Consider the following 19,333-nt stretch of genomic DNA (forward strand, 5'->3'; position numbering starts at 1 on the left):
GTGAGCCCCCCTCCAACCCAGCCACATTGCAATGCTTGTTTTCTCCAAGCAGGCCATGCACATGTAAACCCTGGGTTTTGGCTAATCCTATTCCCTCCAACCACCACTTTTCCTATTTAAAACCTACATATTCTTTAAGAATCAATTAAGAGGTTTTTAAAAAAAATCCTTGATTTCCTGAATAATTAATAACTCTTTCCACTGCTACTTCTATTACTTATTCCTATGTCATGTTTGTGTCAATATCTATTCCTCCAAGCAAACTCCAAGTTTCATATTCATTCATTCATTCATTCATTCTCCAACAATATCTACAAAAGAGTTATCAAGTAGCAAGCACTAATATGAATATATGGATATAAGGATATATGGATATGTAGATGTATATAGTAAAATTTACTTTCGAATTATTATTTCAATAGTTTCATCTGAGTATGGACATATCTTCTTGCTTGGTTGCACATTTAGAAATGAAATTTCACTGAAAGTTTTTTAACTGTTCAACATTTTTCTGAGTAAACACATGAAGGAAAAATAACTACATATTTGATTTGAAAACACATTTCCATTGAGTCACAGGTAGACTGGGGTTGAACTTATATGAACAACCAACGAAATACTGTAATGTAATGGCACTTTGAAAACTGTAGAACTACATGAGAACTACATGCTGCCTTTGAAAGTTTCTGCTTTAAAGATGCTCCTTAAGAAGATTGATTTCGTTGGAAGATCAGAGGTAAAACTCTCAGAGAAATCCCTACCAGATTGTCTTATAACACTGAACTTGTCTCAATAGTATCTTGGGTGTTCTAGAACAATTCCAGGACAGAGACATTTATATTTAGTTAGAGTATGCTTTTTTCTTAAAAGCAAATTGTACATTATTTTCAGGTTGTATTATGTTTGATGTCAAGAACAAAATAACCTAGATTTAGGCTGAGGTTAGGAATGGGTCATGGGAATCAGACTGCGCTAAGGGTGAATATACTTATGCAACTTCATGTGAAGAAGATATAAATTGCCACAGTGCAAGAGCGCCTACTTCTAATGTAGTTTGTGGATTCATACATACCAGTTTTTAATGCAAATATTAAGTCATCAAACTCCTGGGACTCCTCATCAGCTATCAGTGACCCCTGGCCATATCCTCCAGAGGAAGGGAATGTGGCGCCATTTTGTGAACTTGGCTTTAAGTCAGGACTGGCCTGACTGGCTTGCTGGAAGGATCCTCTCTCCCAGTCAGGTGGCACCTTTTTGGGTTTGTTTGGATGGAGAAAAAAGGAAACCATAACATAAATACATTCATATTTATCCTGAATGCATATAAACCATATACAAACCAAGTGAAAAAGCTGTTGGACTGTTTAGAATTAAGACCTTTAATTGTAACTTTGTTTTTTAAAGAGGTATGTTTCCCCATGAGACAATCTAATCTTGCGATCTAAATAATTTCTCTATCAGATTACTTGTAGATTTCTACGCAATCATGTGTGGGAAAGGAAATTACCTTTTAAATCCAATCAGTACCTTTTATTTTTAAAGAAATGTATTGTGTAAAGAAAACTATTAAAAATGTAAGAACTGGTGAGGGACCCTCTTAATCTTTAGTCTAAGATACAAAATACAATTTAAAATATAATAGCTATTTATAAGGACATAATGAATTGAAAAAAATTCTCTGATAGCATTAGAAACTCCTTTAAAAATTAAATTATTAAAAGGATAGTTCTATCTTGAAATAATTAAACATACTCACTTCCTTCTCGGTTACTGGTAAAAACCTCTTAATCCTTTCTTTCCTAATACTTTCCCTTCTGTGCAAGGCTTTCTAGAGTATCTCTGACAGTCCCTCATTGACAGCTGAATCAAGGCCAATTCTAAGCCTCTGAGGAATTTAGAGCACACATTAAGGTATGCCGCTGCGCAGCACCCCAAATGAACACTCAAGTAGTGGCTCAGGCCCAGGAACTGAACTGTCACAGCAGCTGCCTCCCAATATAAGCTTTTCTGAGTGACTGCGGGGATGCTGCACACTGAGAGAAGTGACTTGAGGACTACAGAAATAAATTTGAGAAAAAACAAAATCTTCAAAAATTTCACCAAGAAGTTAAACATCTAGACCAGCAGCCTTCAACAGAACTTTCTGTGATGATACAAAAGCTTTATATCTGCATTCTCCTTTATGATAGCTACCAGAAACATGTGGCTATTGAGCACTTGAACATGGTGATTAATAAACTAATTTTTTAAAAGAAAATCTGTTTTTTAAAAGATTTTATTTATTTATTTTTAGAGAGAGGGGAAGGGAAGGAGAAAGAGAGGGAGAGAAACATCAATGTGTGGATGACTCTTATGCACCCTGTACTGGGGCCCTGGCCCAAAACCCAGGCATGTGTCCTGACTGGGAATTGAACTGTTAACCCTTTGGTTCACAGGCTTGTGCTCAATCCACTGAGCTGTACCAGCCAGGGCTTAATAAACTAAATTTTAATGTTATTTAATTTTAGTTAGTTTAAATCTACATAGCCACATGTGGCCAATGATTATTGTGTTGTACAGTTCAGATGTAGGCAAATACTAGAAAGGGTAACCAATAAAAAGGGCAAACAATTTTTTAATAAAGATTCATTCATGAATTGCTGATCCTAAAAATATCTATTTCCATTGTTATCAACTTTGGTGTGAAAATAATTCAGTTTTAAGAACTTTTGGGATATAGATATGGCACTAATTTCTAAACATTTATGGTACTAAAGACATATTCTAATTTTAAATATTGTACCTGATTTTTGATCATTTACCTTAATTTTAACATGACATGGATAAGATTACTTTCTATATTAACATGAAAGAGAAAAAATATCACCAAGCAGATAGATTTTCCCTCCCTCTCTTTCCTTCCTTCCTTTTCTTCTCCTCCTCCCCCTCTCCCCTCCTCCTCCTTCTTCTTTCCTCTCTCTCTCTTCCTACCTACCTACCTACCTACCTGTCTATAAACTTTTTCCTTTTCAGACACATACACTTTGGTTTTCTGCCATTTTCCAGGGTGTAAATAAATATAAGTACTGTTCACTGTGGCTCTTTAACACACAGAGGGCAGCATGAGCTTGGCAAGGGATAGTAGACTAGCACATCCCGGGCACTGCAGAAATTTTCAGGGAACTGCCTACCACCTCTTCCTTGACAAATGTCTTCAGGTGTGATTTAAAGTCTGAGTAAGGGTCCCAGTGCCATGATGACATTACTAACAGGTTCCTGGCAATGTGATTTAGATACAGGAACCCAAAATGATATGAACAGGGTGCAGAGAGTAATGGGAGGTAGACTTTACAGAGCACATTCTGGATAGATTTTCTAAGTAGTGCTGTTAAAACACTCTTCCAAACTTTTGTTCTAAAATATTTTCCGGTATTTAAATTAAAAAGAGTTTCAGCCTATTTTTATGAGTGTTTGTTGGGATTAAATTAGTGAGTTGGGATGGGTGAAGAAAGAGAACTGCCTAAATATTTTTAGGAAGAACAGTATTTAAAAGCAATTTCTGAAGCTGAATCAGTCAATGCCATGTCAAATTTGGAAGATTTTCAAGAACCAGATGACAAAGTATGCTTTGTCTGAGCTCCTAGTACAGACTGCTGGTTAGTAGAGGTCACAGGGCAGGGAAGAAAATGAATTCAATAACAGCGATGATACCATAGTCAGCATATGAAATACCATAGATCAGAAAATGCCAGTAGGAAAAGGATTTAAAAGTCACATAGTACCATTTGACTTGTACTCTTTTTGAGATGTACAGACAGAAAGAGACAGAGACAGAGACAGGGGTAGAGACAGAGAGCAAGGGCAAGGGCAAGGGCAGGCACCTCCTCCATAGCACTGATAAGATTCTGGGTGGACTTGCTGATTTCCCCTCCAGCAGGAGGCATCCCACTCCCGGGCGTGAAGAAGGCTGTGCTGGGTCCTGGGTGCCCATTCATTTCCACTGTGTAGCTGGCCTTCATGGGGCAACAAGTCTGGTTGTGCAGGATGAAGTAGACCACAAAAACATAAAGTCCCTGCAAAAGAAAAGAAAACTAGCCTATCAAAAGAAGTCCTGCTACCATAGCTGAAGAATAAACATGTTTGTAAGCACAGTGATTTTTTACAAATGTTTTCCAAACTCTACCCAAAGCTGGGATTACGGAACAATGACAGAAGTCTAGGAAGAGGCTGCTGTAAATTTCTAAATGTCACAAATACAGTTATTCCATGTCATCTGGGAAAACTGCTCTCTCATTAACAAATCATGTTTTCTCTAGGTTAAATCGTAAGTAACTATGGCACTGGCTGGGTGGCTCAGTTGGTTGGAGCATCATCTTGTACATCAAAATGTTGTGGGTTCAAACCCTGGTAGGGGTATATACCGGAGGCAACCAATTGATGTTTCTCTCTCTCTCTCTCTCTCTTTCCACCCCCTCAAATCAGCAAGCAGTCCTTGGGTGAGGATTACAAAAAACAAGACAAAACAAAAAACCCCAAAACAAAAACATAAGTAACTCTGAAATGCAGCCCTATTAACACACAAAAAAACAGAATTGTAATTTTTTTTTTGCTAAAGAAAAAAGTGAGAATAAGTGAGATATGGGAAAAGACAGTATATTTCTAGAAGGCAAGAAGTTTACTTTGTAAAACAATGCCTTCCAGATATGTACTGTCTTTTCCCATATCTCACTTATTCTCATTTTTTTTTTTCCTTAGCAAAATGGCTGAAGTTAGCTCCAACCACCTCTCAGGCTTCTGAAAAAGCAGCACTAATCAGGCTTCTCATTTTGTTTATATATCTCACTTACTTAACTCATTTGGAAATAGAATCACTGGGTAGGGACTCAGGAATTTTGTGCATTACTTAATATTTAGCATGCCTTGCTTCTCAGTAAATGCTACATAAGAACAATAGAGCTATCTTGTGCATTCTTAAAGATCTGCTGGCCCTTTAAATTATTTTGCAGTCTAGTCAAATTCTTAACAATTGCTCTGCTTCCATCATAGATAGTAAATTAGATTGTGTATTTGTGTTCCCAACAGTGCCTACACTGCTTTCCTTCATGATTTCTACAAGGGATCTACTGTATACTTCTAATGGTGCTTCTATAAGGCTTGTTAATTTTGACCTTTACATTCAGCCGATAAAACATGTTAAATTGTGCCTCTTGTGTCTATTAATCCTGGTGTTTAAGTTTTGGGAGTAAATAAGAATTGCTTGAGTTACTAAAATTCTTAAATTAATCCACAAAAATAAAAGCAAGGCATTCAACTTATTAAGAAGGAAAAAGTTAATGTCAATTTTTCATAAAGCACAAATAAGTATCCTCACAATGTAGAGCTGTCCCTCTCCCATGGTTCCTAACATTTCTTGGACTGTAGCAGCAATAAAGTAAATAATATATTTGTGAGTTTGAACCTTCTATCTGCTGGCAAAAATAGAAAAAAGACTATTAGAAAATACACAAGACAAGAATTACAGCCAGCTTTTAAAATAAAATGAAATTAGGGGACAGTCTGCAAGGTAGGCTGCTAGCAGTTGATGTCTGTTGCCATTTCTGGAATACTGTGAAAAATTAGGCCTTTCTCTCCTTTCTGCTGGAATGACCCCTTTTTTGGGTTGGCATCTAATCTGCTTCATCAACAAATATGTTTTAAAATCAATGGTTTAGCTGCTAAAATATTTTTAAATGTAATTACTCTAATAACGATATGAAATTAGTAACAAACCTAGTTCCTTTTGAACTAGGGATATTTTTTGAAACAATGTCAATATTGTAAATTATGGAGAAGTGAATTATTTTCATGTGCAAATGATGTTGCTAACATTAGCAGAAACAAATCTTCCTGGAAACACACATACACATCCAAAATTTTTTCTTGTACAAGTAATTTTTCACATGAGTATGACCTAATTACATTGGCCACAGCCATAGACAAAACAGGAAAAACATTAAACTGTCAGCCTTGAAAATTGTGAGAATGTAACTGATTTATTTCAGGATTTCTAGTGGTATGAAATGATAGGGTAAGAGTTAGATCAGAAATCAAAAACCATGCTTTAAAACCCATTTCTAAGGGCCCATTTGTTAAAACAGCACATTCTCTCTCTTGGCTTTCGTATCTGGCCTTTTGTGCTCTGGGAGAGGAACTGACTGCTGAAAATAACTGGCATGTGAAAACCTTGATGTTTTCTTAAAAACCTATTCACACATACAGCAAATACTCTGAATCTTTTAGATGTGCCCCAGGAAACATAAACACCACTAATATGGAAAGAAAAGAGTGTTTAAATGCAGACTGTATGACATTTGCCTGTGCCCAGCTCCAGCTGGACAAATGTAGAAAAGGAAACTTCGTTATCCGAAGTGCTCAGCTGTGGAGGTTTCTGACCTCAGAGTAAAAACAAGTCCCTATTCCAAACACTACATATTAAATCTTGGGTTCTCCCTTGTATGCTGATCTGTAAAAAAAATTTTAAGAGATAATACAGAATGTCAATTATTCACTTGAATATGCTGGCCACCCACTGTGCACACTGCAGGCACCAAGATGCAAGGGTAAAATGTTAGGCTCTTCTCAAGTTGCTCACAAAGACGGCAATATCCTACAAAATAATAGGTTAACTGTATTAGAAGCAGGCCCTGTATAATCCATGTTCTTCCTATTTACCTAGTGAAGGCTTACAGAGAAGGGAATTCTTTCCATGCATTGCTGTTTTGGTTATTTAGTTGGATCTCCAATGATGAAAAATGCTTGCAAAAGTCTTTAGTTAGATGTGTCTAGATTGAGTAGTCCCACTATGCCAATTTTGTATTTCTTCTGATTCAGGAATTTAAACTTACTAACAAATATTTTGTGAGGCACAACAAGTTAATAAATGTTTTTAACATCATCAAGGAGCAAAACAAGTACAGGAGATTTTGGCTGATTACCTCAATAATTTCTATCAGTCACCCCAATAAAGTAACTAAAAATAAATAAAAATAAAAATGATAATTTCTATCAGTTCTATATGAGGTAAGAGAGAATCACCATTGCCATTTGACAAATTTGACCAAGGAGTAGCGGCAGATGAGGAGCGGTAAAATAGGTAGTTGATCAAGCTGCACATCTCCGAAGGAAAAGTCTCAGGTTCACATTTGTCAAATGGCAATGGTGATTTGAAGAACATGTCTGAAACCTCAGTGTTCCTTCTAAGGACTAAGATATAGCCCTCAACTAGGAGCAGTTATGCTTTGTAGGTCTGGTAAAAAAAATCTCAGAACAAGGAAAAACCCAGCTATTCAAACCTTAACTGCACATAAGCTTAGTCAGCAATCTTCTTTGTCCCTGCCTCTCCCATCCCATAATTCCTTCAGGTTGCAGAAAAGTAGTGAATGTATCAAGTACATTAAATAAACCCATTTGACAGCTGTCTGGGCCCGCTCCTTTAATTTTGTCTCTTAATAAAGTGAAAGGTTAGTTCATGATTCCCCACCCCTCCACCCCTATTCTGAATGCTAGCCTGCCTGCATAGCCGACTGGAGCCAGCATGACAGATCTCCCACTACATTCTCCAGCAATGAGCACTAACACACCCATAGAGCAAGGGCTCTCAGCAATTCTGAGCTACATGTGTTGAGTAACCTGACATACTACCTCCACGTGGCCTCTGCCTTTAGTATATATTTTAAGATTCTGGCAAAGAGTTTTGACTAATGATATATGATAAAAAATATGAGGCTAGTGCCTAGCCTGCCAATAACACACAAATAATTGCATCAGTATAGATAATACATTTTATAGTGGTGCCAGCACTTAAATATTTGAGGAATTAACAGCTAGAGATCTATAGGCAATAGGGCTTGGTCGTGCCGGCACCATATCTCACTGTATGCCGTGACAGTTAATGAACAACTGTGCTATCAGGAGCTGGAACCGACTATGGAAGAGGCATATCATGACTCAGAGAATCTGAAAATAAAGAAAGAGATTTTGCTAATATAACATTCCAGTGAATTAAGATGAAAAAGACAGAGATTAAGGGAATTAAAGAAGCTAATAGTAACAAAAATACTCATGGTTTGGTAATTGCTTTCCTTGACACACGGAATCCAATAAATGCAACTGAAGATGAAAAAAAGATATAATATTAATACAAGAAAAGTTTCCTGAAAATTATAGTAAGAACTAAATCTGCAGATTGAAAGTAGAAGTATAAGACCACAGACCATGGAAATTTTGATACAGATTTGTTAATATCCCAATCCCTTAATAAGGGCTAAATTTTAAGACAGATTTAGACTTCTTCACACCAACTTTCGGTGCTTAAAGATAATGAGCAATATCCATTAAGTTTTGAGAAAAAAAGGTTGTCCAAGAAAGTTATACCCAGCCATTATAGCATTTAAAATTAGCAAACATAAAAGAAATGATGCTTCCATGGATCTTTTGGGGGGTACCCCTCCTCCAAACTACATGATAATAAAATGTAACCAATAAAGAAATGAGTTGTCCATAGAGAGGTAAAAATAAATTTAGTAATGAAGATGGCAAAAGGATCATGTAAAAGGACCATGCATTTATATATAAAGCCAATACTGAAAAACATTATGGGTATTACAGTCAGAGTCCAATGTGAATGTTAAGTATATGGGCAATGTAAAAGCATGATATTAACTAAAAACAGTCCTAATGTTGGGAAGATTGGAGATGGGAGGAGATCTGAGAACTGATGTCTCACATCTTTTTTAGTACATAGTGAATTGTACTATAAAACTGAAAAATCTAAGTGATGAAAACCAGTGGTTCCAATCCTTTAATTCATTTATAATTTCCTTTTTTTTAATCAATCTTTTTTAAAACTTTTTTTAAAGATTTTATTTATTTATTTTTAGACAGGGAAGGGAGGGAGATAGAGAGAGAGAAAGAAACATCAATGTGTGGTTGCTGGGGGTCATGGCCTGCAACCCAGGCATGTACCCTGCTGGGAATCGAACCTGCGACACTCTGGTTCGCAGACCGCGCTCAATCCACTGAGCTACGCCAGCCAGGGCTTACATTTATAATTTCCTTTCTTAATTCATGAGAGACCATTTATCTTTCCTGGTTGATTAGAATATTTTTGTGATACAGAAGCATTTTTGAAATTAAACAATGGCTTGTCTTCCATTTTATTTTTTTTTGTGTGTGACAAATTTAAGTAAAATGAAATTAAGTTTGGTATATTATAGTAACTATAATATAGTCAGATATTTAAAATATATTTATATTTAGGCATCTAGTCATTATTTAGTATGCTTAGGAAGGTGTCTGGAATGATGTTTACTTAATGTTATTATTTTTACTTTAAAACAGTTAATGACCTTTAAAGAGACTTGGCAACCTAAGTTACATAAGGTAGAGATGATTTTTAAAATGATCCTTTATATTTAATGGCTTATTTGCTCCTTTTGGTGTTCTTCATTCCTTTCTATAGAAATAGATTTCTATATTTTCATATCTTTCCCTTTTCCTTCAGCCTGAATAACTTCTTTTTAGCATTTGTTGTAGTTCAGATTTGTTGGAAATAAATTCTTTCAGCTTTTGTCTCATGGAAATGTCTTTATTCTACCATCATTATTATTATTCCACTGGCTACAGAATTCTAGGTTAACAGGTTCTTTTTATTTGTTTGTTGGGGTCTTAAAGATGTCATTCCAGCCCTGGCCAGCATGGCTCAGTTGGTTGGGCATTGTCCCACAAAAGTTTGCCCGTTTGATTCCTGGTCAGGGCACATACCTGGGTTGCAAGCCTGGTCTCTGATAGGGGACCTGAGAGGCAACTGATGGGTGTTTCTCTCTGATATTAATGTTTCTCTCCCTCTCTTTCTCTCTACCTTCCCCTCTCTCTAAATAAATATATAAAATCTTTTTAAAAAGATGACATTCCATTGTCTTCTAGTTTCCAGAGTTTCTGATGAGAATAGTGTTATTTGTTATCACTATTTCCTTGTATTAAATGTTCTCTTCACTTTCCCAAGCTGCCCTCACCATTTACTATTTGGAGTTTTCAGGAGTCTGACTATGATACACTGAGGTGTGGTTTTTTTTTTTTTTGGTTGGGGTTCTCTAAGCTTTTCAAATTTGGAAAATTCCTGGTTGTCACTTTCTATTATGGGCACCTAATATTAATGAAGATTATATTAGGAAAAAGTTTGAAATGATTTTCAACATTTTTTATTTTTATACTTTTATTTTATTTCAATTCTTTTTTTTCAAAGAAACTCTTTTTTTTAAGATTTTATTTATTTATTTTCAGAGAGGGAATGGAGGGAGAAAGAGAGAGAGAGAGAGAGAGAGAGAAACATCAATGTGTGGTTGCTGGGGGTCATGGCCTGCAACCCAGGCATGTACCCTGCTGGGAATCGAACCTGCGACACTTTGGTTCGCAGCCCGCGCTCAATCCACTGAGCTATGCCAGCCAGGGCCAATTTCGATTCTTTATATTAAATATTTATCATTTTCCCCCTAAATAAGCGATTTAACAAAACCAAAAATCTCCAAGCAAATTTTTCAGTATATTAGTAATGATCAATTCTATATATTGGGAATATGGACACATGAACCATTTATTATTGTTCTTCTTCTTTAACATATTTTTTAAACTTTGAATCATAAAGATTTTAAAATAATAGGAATAATGTTTTGGGAGATTCAGGAAAAACATACAATTTCAAAATCTTCTAGTATATGTTAATTCTGTTATGAAAAACAGTTAAAAAATAGATAGTGGAATTACACAAGTGGCCTAATCAAAACCACCCATCTTTTAGATAGCCTGAGAAAATGACAAAACAATGCAGCATAAGAAACTTAAGAGAAATAAAATCTTCATTAAAATTAGATTTTCTTCAGCTCAAAAATTACAAATTTGTGATTACAGAGGGACTGCCTTCTACTAATCTGTATTCTCCTAGAAAACAAGATTATACTTGTTGTACTTTTCAGTTTATGGCATGGTCCCTGGCACACAGGAGGAACTTCAGAAATATTTGTTAAGAGATTACAACTTTTAAAATTTCATTTGTGGAGAGAGTAGGATGATGCAGGGACAGATACGGGTCTGAGTCATGTGTTGGTTTTAGTCCACTAATTCTCTCAGTATAGTTAGCTAATTCAGTAGTTGCTCAATAAAATTTTGCTTTGGCTTAGTCTTTTTGTTTCACATGTTATATGTGCCAAGCCCCTCTCATAAGAATGAAGCATCCACTCCTGGCTGGGTCTCTGCTCTTCTGGGTCAGTGCTTCTCTGGTCAGGGGCTTGCTTGGTGCTAAACCCCTAGCTGACTTCCAGGTTTTGTCTGCTTCTCTGCTGGGGTGGGGTTTGCATACTGCTGCTGATCCTTATTGTGGCTTCTTCTCCTTAAAGGGTATCACAACTTTCTGCTTTGGCTCCCCCCTTGGCAGACACCCTTGGCACAGTCTCTGTGATCTCTGCTTCTGGCTTCCCACTGCTCTTGGGCTGGTGACCTACCACTACTTTGCATCACCAGTGACTTAGTGGCAAAGACAATGGATTTCATGCCAATGACAGAATTGAAAAGGCAAATACAGTATTTCTGCATTTATATTTTTTCAGGTGTGAGAAAAGTAGGAATTTCAATTTTGATTGTTTCATATTTTAACTATTCTTATTTTTCACACTTCAAGTTACTTGCATTAATTTTTTATTTATAATAAAAATAATACAATTTATAGTGTGCTTTATATATACACAGAAAGGAATCAAGTTCATTTTGATGGCAATTGGTTAGCACAATTAAAATACTTAGAAATCTTTGGGAACAATTATTACTCATTGCTTTGAAAAAATACTTGGATGGGTAGGGAATTACCTATCTCTCATTACAGATTATATAAAATTCTTCTAAAATTTCTTACTAATTTAAGGCACACTATTCAGAACTAGTAGAGTCAAGAAAAGCTCAGTTGGCTTAGTCAGCTGGCTTCAGAAACGTCTATGACTAAAATATCTGGGCAGCAGGTCTTTACTTTCAAGGTCTGGGATTAGATAGAATGTCTACTTTAAATCATGTAATCCCTACAAAAAACAATTATATAGGGTTTTTATCATAAATATTCAGAGTATAAACAAAATATTTTTCCTTTTATATAATCAAGGCTTCTATTTGCAATTTAACAGCATGTCACTTACAGACAAGGAAACATTTTGTCAGTCTTGTTTGTAATAAATGTTCAGGAATAAAAAGACAATTACTAGGTTATGCCTCAACAATCTCATCTCCTGCCCACTGTTTCTTCAGCCTCTTTTTGTTCTACTCCACTTGATCTCCCGGATTCTCAAGGTTCTTCATGCTTCTAAGTTTCAAAGCATGGAGACCTCAGCAGTCATGGTACTACTTACAAGGAGCAAGACTATTTCTGACAAGACAGAAGAAACTGAAAATTAAGGTGTTTTTTTTAATAGTTACAAGAACACAAATTCTTGACCCAACGACCCCCCTGAGATTTCCTAGATTAGAAAAATTTTAGAAGAAGAAAACAAGTTGGGTATTAGGATTGTGGGACAGAGAAGACTGAGATGGTTATAACAAAACTGAGATTAACTAAAGAAAGTAGAAGAGTTTGGGAATCTGAGAATAATTTTTTAAGGTTTTAACGATAAGTAGAGAAGAGAATCAAGTTGCAATAAGCTTTGAATGTAAAACAAATAAATTAAAGTTATATAAGTATCAAGTGTACCATAATTATTTAGGTCTCATTGTATCTATAGCATTTTTTAAAATAATAACTTGAAGTCATTTTTTATTTATTCTAGGAAATCTCTGCAATATGCAACTGGAAATAGCCCAAGTCTGTGGATTGAAATAATTAATAATAACAACTACAACAATAATGAGAAAATAAAGTGGGTTGTTTTCATGGTCTCTCATGTGGTTTTTCTATGCGGAAAAGACTATTCAAAAGTTCACTTTTAGTTTTGTCTAACAGTAAATTTTTTAAAATTACATTTCATTGTTTATGCCACTACAGTTGCCCCAGATTTTCCTCCTTTGTCTCCCTCTACTCAGTTCCCCCTCCCCCCTCAAACAACCCCACACTATTGCCCATGTTCATGGGCCTTGCATATATGTTCTTTGGCTACTCAATTCCCTATGCTATACTTGACATCCCCTACGACTATTCTGTAACTACCAACTTGTACTTCTTAATCCCCTCACCTTTTTCACCCATCCCTCCAACCCACCCACCCCCAATTTGGCAACCATCAAAATTCTCTTTCTATTCTCCTTATTTGTTTATTTTATTTTTAGATTCAACTGTTGATAGATACAAGGGGGCACCCCAGAAAACAGAATTTATTTATAAAAAATTGTGTACTTATTCTTTCATGTTTAAACTTCAGTCACCTTCAAAGTACTTTCCATTTTATGCAATTCAACTATTGTGATTTTTTTCCACTGCTCAAAACAGTTTTTGTACTTGTTGATTTTGATGCCATTTAGTTCTTCTGCCATTTTTTTGTTTCACCTCTTCCGCATCAACAAAACATTTCCCTCTGAGCACTTTTTTTTATCCAGGGAAACCAAAAAAGTGGTTGGGGCTAAGATCAGGTGAATAGGGAGGTTGGGGCATGGGAGTCATGCTGTTTTTGGTCAAAAACTGCTGAACACTCTGTGCATTACGGGCAGGTGCACTTGTAATCACCCATCATGAAATGAGCCATCGAGTTGAAAGAGTCTCCGAAAAAATTCAGTGAAGCAAACACAGCCCCTAACAGCAACACCAGTTGCTACACTGATACAGATGGGTTCCTGGAAAACTCACCTAGCAGGAGAAGCCTGTACTACAATAGACCCACCCTCCAGAAGATAATTCTGCTTTTTTTTATTGGATCCCAACTTGTAGGTATTTATTGTCATTTTATTCATATTTTTGATCTTCTTCTTCCTAAAGAAGACTCTTTATTCCTTTAACATTTCATATAATACTGATTTGGTGATGATAAACTCCTTTAGCTTTACCTTGTCTGGGAAGCTCTTTGTCCTTCAATTCTAAGTGATAGCTTTGCTGGGTAGAGTAATCTTGATTGTAGGTCCTTGTTTTGTTTTGTTTGTTTGTTTGTTTTATCACTATGAATATTTGTTGCCAATTCCTTCTAGCCTGCAAAGTTTCTTTTGAGAACTTGGCTGATAGGCTTATAGGGGCTTCCTTGCAGGTAGCTGACTTCTTTCCTCTTGCTATTTTTAAGATTCTCCCTTTGTCTTTAACTTTGGCATTTTAATTTTATGTGTTTTGGTGTGGGCCTCCTTGAGTCCATCTTGTTTGGTCTTCCTCTTTGCCTTCCTGGACTTCTATGTCTATTTTCTTCACCAAGTTAGGGAAGTTTTCTTTCACTATTTTTTCAAATAGGGTTTCCAACTTCTTGCTGTCTCTTTTCTCATTCCAGCACCCACACAATGCTAATGCTGGTATGCTTGAAGTTGTCCCAGGGGCTCTTTACACTATCCTCATTAAAACATTTTTTTTTCTTCTTGTTCTGATTGGTTGTTTTTTGCTTCCTTATGTTCCAAATCATTGATTTGATTCTCAGCTTATCCACTGTACTGTTGTTCCCCTGTAAAATTGTTCTTTATTTTAATTAGTATACACTTTGTTTCTGACTCTGTCTTTTTTATGCTGTTGAGGTCCTCACTTCCTTGACCATCCTTATAACCAATGTTTTGAACTCTGTATCTGATAGATTGCTTTTCTCCATTTTGTTTATTTCTTTTTCTGGAGTTTTATTGTGTTCATTCATTTGGGCCATATTTCTTTGTCTCCGCATTTTGGCAGCCTCACTGTGTTTGTTTTTATGTGTTAGGTAGAGCTACCACATCTGGTACAGACCCCACCTATGCTGTTCTGGAAGAGCTTTGGGGTTCAATCTCCCACCACCAAGAAGCATGACTCTCAGTGCAAGAGTTTGGTGAAAAAGGAAAGGGGTTGTTTATTTAAAGGTCATACAAATTTACAATAATGGTGTATTTTTGCCATTAAGTCCCACTCTTTTTAAAACACCCCAAAACACATAATTCTGCCTTCCTTTGCTAAACCCAAATGGTTGTAGAATATGCCAGTCAGATGTACCATCTTTCAGAAAAGTAGAAGTCTGCAACCCAGCATTCCTGGTCATAATTCAGCTTCAAGCATCTCTCACAAATCTGTGTTTGCTTAAGCAGGTCCCCACACAGCTCCATCAGCTCTGCCACCGTCTTCTCTCTCTTACTCCAGACCTCATGGCATATAGTTACTCCAAACCATATGGCATCTCCCCTACATACCAGACCTCATAGCTGACTCTCATCTATACCCTTTCAATCAAGTGGCTTCTCCCTCTTCTCTTTCAGCCCACCCTCTCTCTTTTTTTTTTAAGATTTTATTTATTTATTTTTAGAGAGGGAAGGGAGGGACAAAGAGAGAGAGAGAAACATCAATGTGCGGTTGCTGGGGGCCGTGGCCTGCAACCCAGGCATGTACCCTGACTGGGAATCGAACCTGTGATGCTTTGGTTCACAGCCCATGCTCAATCCACTGAGCTATGCCAGCCAGGGTTATCAGCCCACCCTCTTTTACACTGCTCAGCCTAAAACTTCCTATGTTACCTCATATCTGGCCCCTCCTATGATGTGCCTTTTTTGCCAGTTTCCTATATCTTTTACCTTCTTTTAGCTGCCATCTTTTGTCATCAGGGCAAGTGTTCCCAGTGACTTCTGCCTCTCATGCAGGCACTGTATAAAGCTACCCTGGCTATGTCAAGAGTCCTTGAATGCTCTCAGAGTCATGTACACCTTTCACCCCAGGGCAGCAGACCTCTTTCTTTAAGAAAGGCAGGGTTATTAACTTACCATTGTTATGCAAAGTATCTTGAACCCCATTATGCTCACTTCCCCCTTCCCCCAGTCAAGGTCTGTGGGAATGTCCTTTGCTATTTTCAGTGGAACCCTGTTCTGCGCCCCGTTACATGTCGCCCAGGCTTGACAGAGTGGCTTAGTGTAGCAACTGTCCTATAAGATCCAGTGGTATAGACTACCCTATTATTCAAGCTGGGTACACAAGGTACACACACTGTGTAGCCTGTGCACATCCTTCTATTGTAGTTGAGACTTGACTGCTTTCAGCACAGCCAAGGTCAGCCACTGCCTTTTGTCTGTCTGGAACCACACAGTATAGGCTACAAAGCAACCTGCAGATGGCTGCCATTTGTGCTGGGCTTGGAGGTGACCAGGCAAGGCCAAATTGTGAACCAAGTCTGGCTGCTGCTAGTGCCAGGCCTGGGGTAACATAGTGGGGGTGAGAGATACAGAGCTCACCCAATGCTGCTTGTTTGAGAAAATTTAGGAAAATCTGAAGCATGGGCCTAGACAAGCCATTCATATGAAAATGCCACTGGAAACAGGTTGGGTGGGCCTGAAGGCTGTGGGTGGTGGGGCCTCAGAGAATCACCAGGGTGGGGCAAACAGTATGAGCCAGGCTGATGGAGTCTCTAACATGGAATCCACCTGCTGGCACTGTGGTTTTGTGGGGGGAGGGCTCAGAAAAGGAACAGTGCCCTCTGCCAGTACTTCTGTCTAGAAGAAAGCTGTCCCCTCAGCTCTCACCCTGAGGCCTGACAATTCAATTCCTCCCTGTTGTCTCTGATGCCTCTGGTCTGCTCCCTCACCCTGGAGCTCAGAGAAAGTGAGTCTGAGTAAGACTGTGTGTGGGCCCTTTAAGAGGAACTGTCTGAGACTCCAGCAGTTTCTGTCTTCCACAGCTTCAGTCCCTGCTGGTTTTTACAGCCAGAAGTTATGGAGACTTATCTTCCTGGCACTGGAAACCTGGGCTGGGGGGCCTGATGTGGGGTTGGAACCCTTCATTCCTGAGAATCCTTCCTATTTTTATCCACCACAGGTGGGTGTGGGACCAGCCTATTCCACATCTCCATCCCTCCTACCAGTCTTGATGTGGTTTCCTCTTTAATTCTGTAATTGTAGGACTTCCATTCAGCTCAATTTCTGATGGTTCTGAATGATGGCTGTTCTATAGTTTAGCTGTTAATTTTGATGTGGTTGTGCGAGGAGGCAAGCTGTGTTTATATATGCCACCATCTTGACCATAAGTCAAATAAAATGTTTTTAAGGTGTCCAGTCATGTGGTCAATTAGCCCACTGCCAATCTGTACACAAATATCAAGTCACCACGATATGAACTCTAAATATTTTATAGTTTTACACCACAACAGACCTGAAAAAAAAACCATATAACAATAAAAAGGATAAATTATGATAAAAAGAATAGCATGAATGAATAAAAAATATATCAGTATTCTGGGTTTAAAAAAGCCAGACACAAAAGAATATTTACTATATGATTCTATTGATACAAAATTCTAGAAAATACAAATTAACATATAGTGGCAGATACAAATGAGTAGTTGCCTGGCTCTGGGAGCAGAGGGAGAGATGTTCTTTTGGGGGTGATGAAAATGTTCTGTGTTTTGAGTCTAGTGGTGGTGGTTTCACACCAGTGAAAGCTTAAGAACAAACTATGGTTTGAATTTGTTGTTTTATTTATTGAACACTAACCTTTTAAGCCAAGGGTCAGTAAAGTTTTTCGGAAAAAAGCCACATAGTAAATATTTTAGATTTAGTGGGACATATGGTCTCTGTTGAAACTGGGCTAGAATTTGAATTTCTTACCATTTTCACATGTCACTAAATACTATTTTCTTATTTCCCTAATATTTACAAATGTAAAAACCATTCTTAACTCTATATGTACTTTTAAATACAGTTTTGACAGCATCCTTTATATTTCCTTTTTGAAAACAAGTCTTTAAAAACTTAGAGTTTGGACATCTGTTAACTACTCTATGGGTTAAGCTTAATTGTTTGAACAGTGATAGGTGACAAAAAAATAGCACTGATGATGATGACAAGGAATGAGTAGATGACCCTGTGCCAATAAAAATAAGGAAAAGGAATCACTTTGCTGTGGAAATTATATGAAATTTCATATACATTGAAGTGAAAACACGTAAGATTATTTTAAGTGCGAGACTGAGATCAGCAGAAAAGGCAAGCAAGGTTGGGTACCCATGTGTGGAAATAGCTGTGCACTGGTAAAAGCTAAAGCCATAAGGTTGTGTGATTTTTTTAAGGTTACACTGTGTAGAGAAAAAAAGCCGAGTGCTCAGGACTAAACACAGCTGGAGAATATGAACAGGAAGAGAAACCAGCGCAGTAAACAAGGAACAACCGACTGGTCGGCAGTTCAGATAAGAGGATAGCCCCACTAACTGTATCAGAGAAATCAAGAAAAAATTCTGTTCCAGAAGAAAGGGGAGGTGTCCATTGTCAAAAACAGACATCAAGAAGGAAAGAGGCATTTGTTTATTTCAGATATAACTGATCTGGAAAAAACACAATCACAAGAGAGGGAATGGTGAGAACAGACTGAAATAGGCAATCTATAGAGCTGTCAAGGACAATCTGACTCATGACAGGAGATCGGCCCGTTGGATAGTATATGTCAACACTTGATGGGAATGTTTGCATCCTTCTACCCCACCCTCTTCATTCATTAGTATTCTTTTTTCTAATTAAATGTATTGGGGTAACACTGGTTAATAACATAAGTTTTAAGTGCACAATTTTTAAAACATCCTCATCCAAGAATGTGTTTGTTGGTTTTAAGATAGAGAGAGGGATGGATGGATGGATGGATGGATGGATGGATAGATAGATAGATAGATAGATAGATACAGGCTGCCTCCTATATGCTCCCTGACTGAGGATCAAACACTGCCCCCCCCACCCCCACCACAGCCCAGGCATGTGCCCTGACCAGGGACTGAACTCGTAACCTTTTGGTGTAAACAATGGCACTCCAATCAACTGAGCCACCAGGCCCGGGGTCAAGTGTACAATTTCATACTACATCATCTATATATTGCATTGCAAGCTCATCACACAGTTTTTATTTTTATTCTGAGCAAAAGACTATATAGCACAGAGTTTAATTCCTTTAAGGTACAAACTGAACCAGGCATCCAATGTGAAGTTAGTGAATGACCTTTGCACATTTCACGTTTTCTACAATGCTGGGTTAATGTGGTTGTGCCTTCCTGTCAATTTCATATTCTCTCTGACACCAAGATCCCTTTTAGATATGCCAGCTTCTTCTATTCCTGACATATTCCCGTCCACAAGTTGCTGAAAGTAGACAGCCAGCCAGGCAGACACATAACTATCGGGCTCCTACATCTTGTATAGTGCTTTTAAAGGAAAAGAAATCTAGTAAACTTTTAAG

General features: G+C 37.4%; 1 protein-coding gene across 1 annotated transcript in view; it reads right to left on the reverse strand.

Annotated features, from left to right (window-relative positions):
* ADGRV1 (adhesion G protein-coupled receptor V1) overlaps positions 1-19,333 on the reverse strand; it is a 516,573-nt gene that overhangs the window by 4,925 nt on the left and 492,315 nt on the right. Inside the window, exons 89-90 of the mRNA XM_045847901.1 lie at positions 3,861-4,052; positions 1,073-1,250 (exon numbers count right to left, since the gene is read on the reverse strand). Of these exons, the coding sequence (XP_045703857.1) occupies positions 1,073-1,250; positions 3,861-4,052 (370 nt within the window). The remainder of the gene's footprint in view (positions 1-1,072; positions 1,251-3,860; positions 4,053-19,333) is intronic.

The sequence above is a fragment of the Phyllostomus hastatus genome, unplaced genomic scaffold (assembly GCF_019186645.2).
Source record: "Phyllostomus hastatus isolate PE091 unplaced genomic scaffold, TTU_PhHast_1.1 phas_contig_58, whole genome shotgun sequence".
Lineage (NCBI taxonomy): Eukaryota > Metazoa > Chordata > Mammalia > Chiroptera > Phyllostomidae > Phyllostomus > Phyllostomus hastatus.